The sequence below is a fragment of the Raphanus sativus genome, unplaced genomic scaffold, assembly GCF_000801105.2.
Source record: "Raphanus sativus cultivar WK10039 unplaced genomic scaffold, ASM80110v3 Scaffold4540, whole genome shotgun sequence".
In the NCBI taxonomy this organism is placed as follows: domain Eukaryota; kingdom Viridiplantae; phylum Streptophyta; class Magnoliopsida; order Brassicales; family Brassicaceae; genus Raphanus; species Raphanus sativus.
Genome location: NW_026619842.1, coordinates 1 through 6,754, shown reverse-complemented (window position 1 = coordinate 6,754; position 6,754 = coordinate 1). Strand labels below are relative to the sequence as shown.

Here is a 6,754-nt window from a genome sequence, read left to right as displayed (position 1 = left end):
AATATTTTTATTCATTATTCTATTCCAAACTTTCTTTACCTTTTTCTTTCATTTCAGGAGCTCCATTTATATATAGCATTTCAAGACATTGTCACTCACTTTTCTATAATTGCAACTTTGCTTATAAGTAATTAATTAGGGCTTGGCCCCATTTTTTAGAAATATTGGTTTACTAATTCTTAGTTAACATCACTGGATCAATACACAAAATTAATCTTAAACATTTTTTTCTTATAATAAGTCTTAATCTTCTTTGCTAAAACGAGATAGACATTACAAAAGGATAGAATCACTGAAGGCTAAACAAAGATTTCATTTAGTTTTAGAGAAAATGGTAAGTACAATAACAATTTGCAACTTAATGTCTTACAGTCATAAAATTTTCAACATGGTTTTGTAATGTGTCATGTTGTACTTAGTTTTATATCAGACATTGTCACTCACTTCTCTATAATTGCAGAAACTATGATTTGGATTTCTAGGCGAAGAAAATTCCCTTCTGGTGTTTGGTGTGAGAGTAAACACTATGGAAAGAATGTACTTAATTTCTCAAATGAATACTTTGAAAATAGATGAATACACCATCTAATAGTCTAATTGAAGATCATAACACTTTTCATTTTCACTTGTGTACCTGTCCGTAGGGCGAGTTTAACCCTAGTTAATTTAAAGAATGAATGTTTAGCTACCGGTAATCCAAAGGATTACTAAATCGAGAATTTACTTCAATACTTCCTGCCACAAATCTATCAACGGGCTCAATCATCTTCGTCAATCTGCAGATGGTAACTATGACAATGGTACGTATCTTTCGGCATATTAATGTTGTGCAGAGGCAGTTTTGAAGAGGGAAAAGAATATCTTGATAAGTTATCATGGAGAAATAATCAATTCAGATCTGCGCAATGCTGTACCATGATTAAGAAATCACGGAATGAAAATCAATTTGAAGACAAAATATTTGACAAACACGTCCAGGATTAAGAGACTGGAAACGTACTGATGATAGAGACTAAAAGGTCATGAAAAAGTGAGGAGTATATAGCTAACATGAAAATTTGGAATGAATTTAAAGTTAGATTTCAAAGTAATTTGACAATCATTATAGAATTTCGGCAAAGGATTACAAAGGAAAAAGAATGTTAGAGACAAGTTTTATATAGATTAATTGCTGCAGTGAAATGTCTTTTAAAAATAAATTTGGCGTTTCGAGAATCAAATAAGAAATTTTACCAATATAGTAATGTTGATTTTTTTAGGAATGATTGAGATAATTTCTGAATTTGATGTGATTATGCATATAAGACGCATCCAAACTCATGAGGTACATCACCATTATCTTGGTCATAACATTCAAAACAAGCTAATTTTTATTCTCGCATATAAGGTTACATTTTGTTTCACAAGTGTCATTAAAGAACCAAAATATTTTTTATATTATCCTTAATTGTACACCGGACATGAGTCGCCAAGATAAAATGAATATAATTGTACGATGTGTAAATATGTAAAATAAAAATATTAGTTTACAAGAGTATTTCTTAGAGTTTCTTAAGGTATATGATACATCAAAGACTAGGCCTCTTTAATGAATGTAAGTGTTCTTAATTCTCTTGATCTTGATATTAAAAATGTGAGCAGACAAGGTTATGATAATGGTTTTAATAGGAAAGGAAAACACCAAGGAGTTCAAAACCGGTTTCTTGAAATTAAGTCAAAAGCATTGTTTATGCCATGCACTTGTCATAGCTTGAATCTTGTTGTTACTGACATGACAGATATTTGTGTGAAAGCTGTTTTTTTCTGGGATTGTGCAACGCATATACACTTTATTTTCGAGCTCTATAAAAATATGGAATATTTTACTAAAGCATATTTCATGTGTCACATTAAATTTTTTGTCTAATACTTAGATGAGAGAGTCGAATAAAAAGTGTAAAAGGTATAAGATATCAAGTTCCTCAAATAAGATCAGCTTTATTAGAGCTATATTTGTGTGAGGCTGAAAGTTTAGTTGATTCACTTGAGAATTTTGAAGTTTTGCTTGGTATTGTCTTTTGGCGTGATATTTTATATTAACATGGTAAGTAAGAAATTTCAAGATAAATCCAACGTATTCATAATTCCATGAAACATGTAGCAAGTGTGATGTCTTATTTTGAGAAATATAGAAATGATGGATTTAACTCTAGTATGAACATGGCTAAAGATCTTGGCCATGAGATGGATATTGATGCTACATTTTTCAATAGCGTCAATGTTTTTTTCAAACATCCGAAGATGCTTTTAAATTCAACTATTTCCTTGTTGTTGCGGATATGAAAATTAATTCGTTAAATTATAGATTTAAGCAAATGAAAATATATGAAAAAGTTTTGTTTTTTATATAATTCGGTGAAGCTAAAGTCATTTGATGCTATTGAATTAAAAGAAAATTGCACTAATTTTTATAAAACGTTCTCTCATAACGATTCATCAGATGTTGATTTGGATGAGTATTTTTCTAAGTACGTTGCAGGTGAGTTCATCCGATGAAACGATGACACGGATTCAAATTCTTGAGTTGGTAAAAGATATGGATTGTTATCCAAATATTGATATTGCTTATTGAATTTTACTAACGAGACATGTAATTGCATCAACCGAAAGAAGTTTCTCTAAACTAAAATTATTGAAATATTGTTTGAAATTATCAATGTCTCAAGAAATGTTGAACGGTCTATCAATTTTCTGCATTGAAATCTTTTTTTTTTGAAAAATATGAATTTTTAATCAATTGTCAATAAATCTACATCAACTAAAGATAACAAAAAACATTTTATGTGATTGTCTTTTCGTTTTTTAAAGGATTGATTACTCTTTTATATTTGTTTCAGGTCTTAGAACTTTTAGTTCAAGTTAAAGAAATGCAATGAAAAAAGTATAAAAACATTTATAAAAGGTCTATATTATATGTTTTGTATAGACCTATTATATTGGTTAAGACGGCACTACCTAGTATAATCTTAACAAAAAAAGAAGTAAAACTAGAAAATATATTCTAGGGTTACATGGTCCCAGCGGTTAATTTCAACTTATAACTGAAGTTGAATAGGAGACATATAAAAGGACAAATGCATGTAATCAACTATTTAAGCCAATACCTTATTTATTATCGTTTATTTGTCTATGTAAATGCTACTTGGAGGGAGAGGGCTGAAGATAACAAATTGGAGGAATCGTGACCGTAGGATGAGGAAGCAAAGTGATATAAATGATGGGAGTATAAAACATCGGTGTTAAGTGGTTTAATGAGTAGGTATGATGATCACATCAAATATGCCACCAATCCTTATTACTCTCTTAATCCACCACCATCTTATGCTTTTTGTCACCATCCCCTGCATTATTTCAGTTTGGTTTATGACCTTTAAGAAAATAAATGATGTGTCCTGTCAGTTTGAAAAAAGTGTAGTCTTTTGGGGGACAAAGATAGCTTCTCAGAAGGCAAAAGGAGAGGTGGTCCTTTGGATAAGAACCTCACCTCATCTCTCTCCACCACAACCGAACCAAGCCAAAATCAAGTTGTACTGTAGTAGAATCGAAATGATTTAACGGATTCAGATGAAATATCTCAAATTAATTGAAAATGGAAAGACGTCTCATTAGTTCTAAACAACAACTAGAAAGATCGATCCAAAAGTGCAGCTTATTAGAAACATAAGAACCAACTCATCTGTCTAACTAACAACGATACTCCCCCAAAACATACATCCATTGTTCCACCTAACCAACCAAGAACTTTTAAGGAAAAAAAAAAGAAATGAAAATAAATAATGGTACAACAATCATGCATTATGCCCTTCGCAACTATCATCATCATCATCATCAACCATCATGCATTTTGTCTCTGACGCCACCACCATCATCATCTTCAGCATTCCTACCCCAACCCATTCTCATTCTCACCTCTTTAAGCTCTCTCAGCAACACACGAAAAGGCTCCTCTTTCCTATAAAATTGTGACAAACTGTGGTGCATCTTTCCTTGGACCATCAAGAGACCGATACATGTATAAAGTCTCAACAAACTCCCTATTCTCATCATCATCATCCGAACCAATTACTTCCACAACTAGATTTGGCATTGCACGTGCAACATCCTTGCAGCATCCCATAGACAAGCTGCATGCCGACATCCAAACAAACCTCATGTTGTAATACCGATGCATACCAGAGCGTAACGCAACATCCCCAAACGGACTGTCTCTTATCTCGAGTTTCTGTAGTCTAGGGCAACCTTCGAGGACATGTCTCAGAGCCATGTCACTGTCCCCTGCAAAAGCTACTGACAGAGTACGGATCAGTTTCCCATACTCACCCATATACCTAAAAGCTTGATCCGTAAGCAACCCGGACACGGCGAGCCGAGTTAGTTTCTTGCAGTTTTTAACAATGGCACCAAAACCCTCGTCCATAGCCTTTCCTGTCACATGGTCAGGCCTATGTCGACCCATTATGCAGAGCCTAAACACCGTAAGCTCAGGACAGTTATGTGACATGGCTATCAGGGCAGCATTAGTCATGCGCTGGCAGAAGTAGAGAACAGATTCAAGTTTTCTACAACCCTCGGAGATTGCTTGGAGGCCTAGTTCAGAGACAGGACCTTCACTGTCTTCTCGGGGATCAAAAGGGAAGATCCGGAGCTCACGGAGTTCCTTGCAAGTCGCAGCAACTGCCTGCAGTCCTTCATCACATATCGAATCCAGAGCCTGCATTGTACAAGTTGATCTACTGAATAACTGATATAAAGTATTTCAATCCTTCTGACTGACTCTTTACACACAGATAACTTTTACTTAAAACCATGCAAGACAATAAGGAATTAAGTGTATATTATATATTATTCAATCCTTCTGGCAGATAAATGAAGCATGTAGGAAGGAGGTGAAGAAGGAAACATACCCAGAAAACCTGGAGTTTGTGGCAAGTGTGGATGATGGGCTTAAACATGTCAGGAGAAATGTTAGCATAACTGAAATTGAGAGAGGTAAGATTTGCGCAGACGGGTAAGATAGCAGGAAGGTACTCAGGCATTAACTCCCTGAAACCCGAAAGGCAAACTACAGATTTACAAGCACGGAAAGCAGCGGCGTAATCGGGTTCTTGCTCTTGCTCGGACTGATTATCATGTTTAAAGGAGCCAGTGCCAAGACTGGTGAGCTGGGGAGCTCCGAGTAGCAGGCGGTGGACTTCCTCTAGAGACACAAACCTGTTGAGCCTAAGTTTCCTCAAGAAAGGTGACCTAATAACAAGAGCTTCAAGGGCCTTGAAATTGATAGGAGCTTCCACACAGTCAAATGCTAAAGATTCCAAACAAGTGACATCCTCTGGGAAACAAGAAATCCAATCCACTTCATCGTCTGTGACCTCTGACTCGATCAGATCAAGCACTTTAAGCTTTCTGAAACAAAAATGGACATTAAATCAATAAGTGTTGGTTGGTTCAATAAATAAAGAACACTAAGTTTTTTTTTTTTTGAATTATACAGAGGTATACTGGTCCAGACTAGTCACATGTTGCCACGTGTGTCCTCGCGATGCCAAAATGTTAATTCCCCAGTGGGGCTCCCCGGTTAAGAAGACTAAGTTTCATTACCTGCACTTGTTGGCAACGACAGCGATACCACTGGTTCCAAACCCTTCGCAGCAAACCAAGATGAGCTCTTTGAAACCAGGGAAGGAGTGAGCAAGAAGGGCAAGATCGTCATCAGAAACAAAGATCCGCTTCAAATCGACCTTCTCGAGCCAAGGGTAAGCTTTAGCCATGGTGGAGACCCAAGGAGCGAAGTTAGCACCCCAATCAGGAGGCATGAGATTGAAATCAGCGAACCTAGGTTTCCCTTTGAGGAGCAGAGACCTAACACGCTTGAATCTCTGAGTTAACCTGGTCGGAGAAAGCGCGTAACAGTTGCCTATGAAAACCTCCGATCGAGTCAGACCCTCCACTTTCCACCACAATTTGCAGACCAGAGACGCTGCGTTTCGGTCGGTTCTTGATTCCAGGAACTGTAGCACGTTCTCCAGCACGTTCTCCAGGACGTGGTCTGGGAAAGTCTGAGAGGAGGAGGAGATGCAGTTCCGAGATTTGTTGGGCGAGCAAGGTGGTCGTTGTTGTTGTTGTTGCGACCGTAGATCCGACGGTGGTGGAGATTGGTCTTCTTCATCCTCACTCATGTCTCTTTTGTGCTTTTTTTGATTTCGATTTCGATTTCGATTCGGATTAGACCAAGAGGGAAGAAGCTGCTGCTTAGAGTGGAGCTTTCTCTCTCCACTTCGCCTCCATTATTTGAGCCCTTTTTTTTTGTCTTTTTATATTGTATACAAAAATTAAATAATAACTTTTAAAATGTAACTCCTTTTACTGTATAGTCTCCATCAATTTTTTTACATTTTCGTCCTTTTATTTTATTGAGATCTTTTTTTTTTTTTTTGTGTCACGGATTTTATTGAGATCTTTATTTTTGAAAACGTTATATAAATAAACAGAAAACTAGATTTTGACCCGCACGCCCGTGCGGGTGTATATTTCACAAATATATTTCTATTTATTTTTCATGTCAATATCAAAGCTGGATAAAAATTTCAAATTTGAAGAATCAAACCGATCACGATCTGAAAGAGTAATACCAAACCCAAACCAAAATTGATTAAATATCCAAATTATTCAAAATTTTGATATTTAGACAATCGAAACCATAACCAAATCGAACCAA

General features: G+C 35.9%; 1 protein-coding gene across 1 annotated transcript; it reads right to left on the bottom strand.

The window, feature by feature from the left end:
- Window positions 1–3,598: 3,598 nt before the first annotated feature.
- On the bottom strand, window positions 3,599–6,334 carry LOC130507450 (transport inhibitor response 1-like protein). The gene is made up of 3 exons (XM_057002167.1): window positions 5,638–6,334; window positions 4,944–5,442; window positions 3,599–4,750 (listed from the first exon to the last, which is right to left on the bottom strand). Exons 1-3 carry the CDS (start codon window positions 6,213–6,215, stop codon window positions 3,992–3,994), a joined length of 1,836 nt encoding a protein of 611 aa, XP_056858147.1. The 5' UTR covers window positions 6,216–6,334; the 3' UTR covers window positions 3,599–3,991.
- Between the last annotated feature and the right edge of the window lie 420 nt (window positions 6,335–6,754).

What these genes read in the sequence shown, in the direction of transcription:
- LOC130507450 (XM_057002167.1), bottom strand. Translation starts at nt 6,215, where the DNA reads ATGAGTGAGGATGAAGAAGACCAATCTCCACCACCGTCGGATCTACGG. An exon ending in GTCGTTGCCAACAAGTGCAG is followed by an intron (nt 5,443 to 5,637) that starts GTAATGAAACTT and finishes TTTTTGTTTCAG; the next exon opens with AAAGCTTAAAGTGCTTGATC. An exon ending in ACAAACTCCAGGTTTTCTGG is followed by an intron (nt 4,751 to 4,943) that starts GTATGTTTCCTT and finishes TGTACAATGCAG; the next exon opens with GCTCTGGATTCGATATGTGA.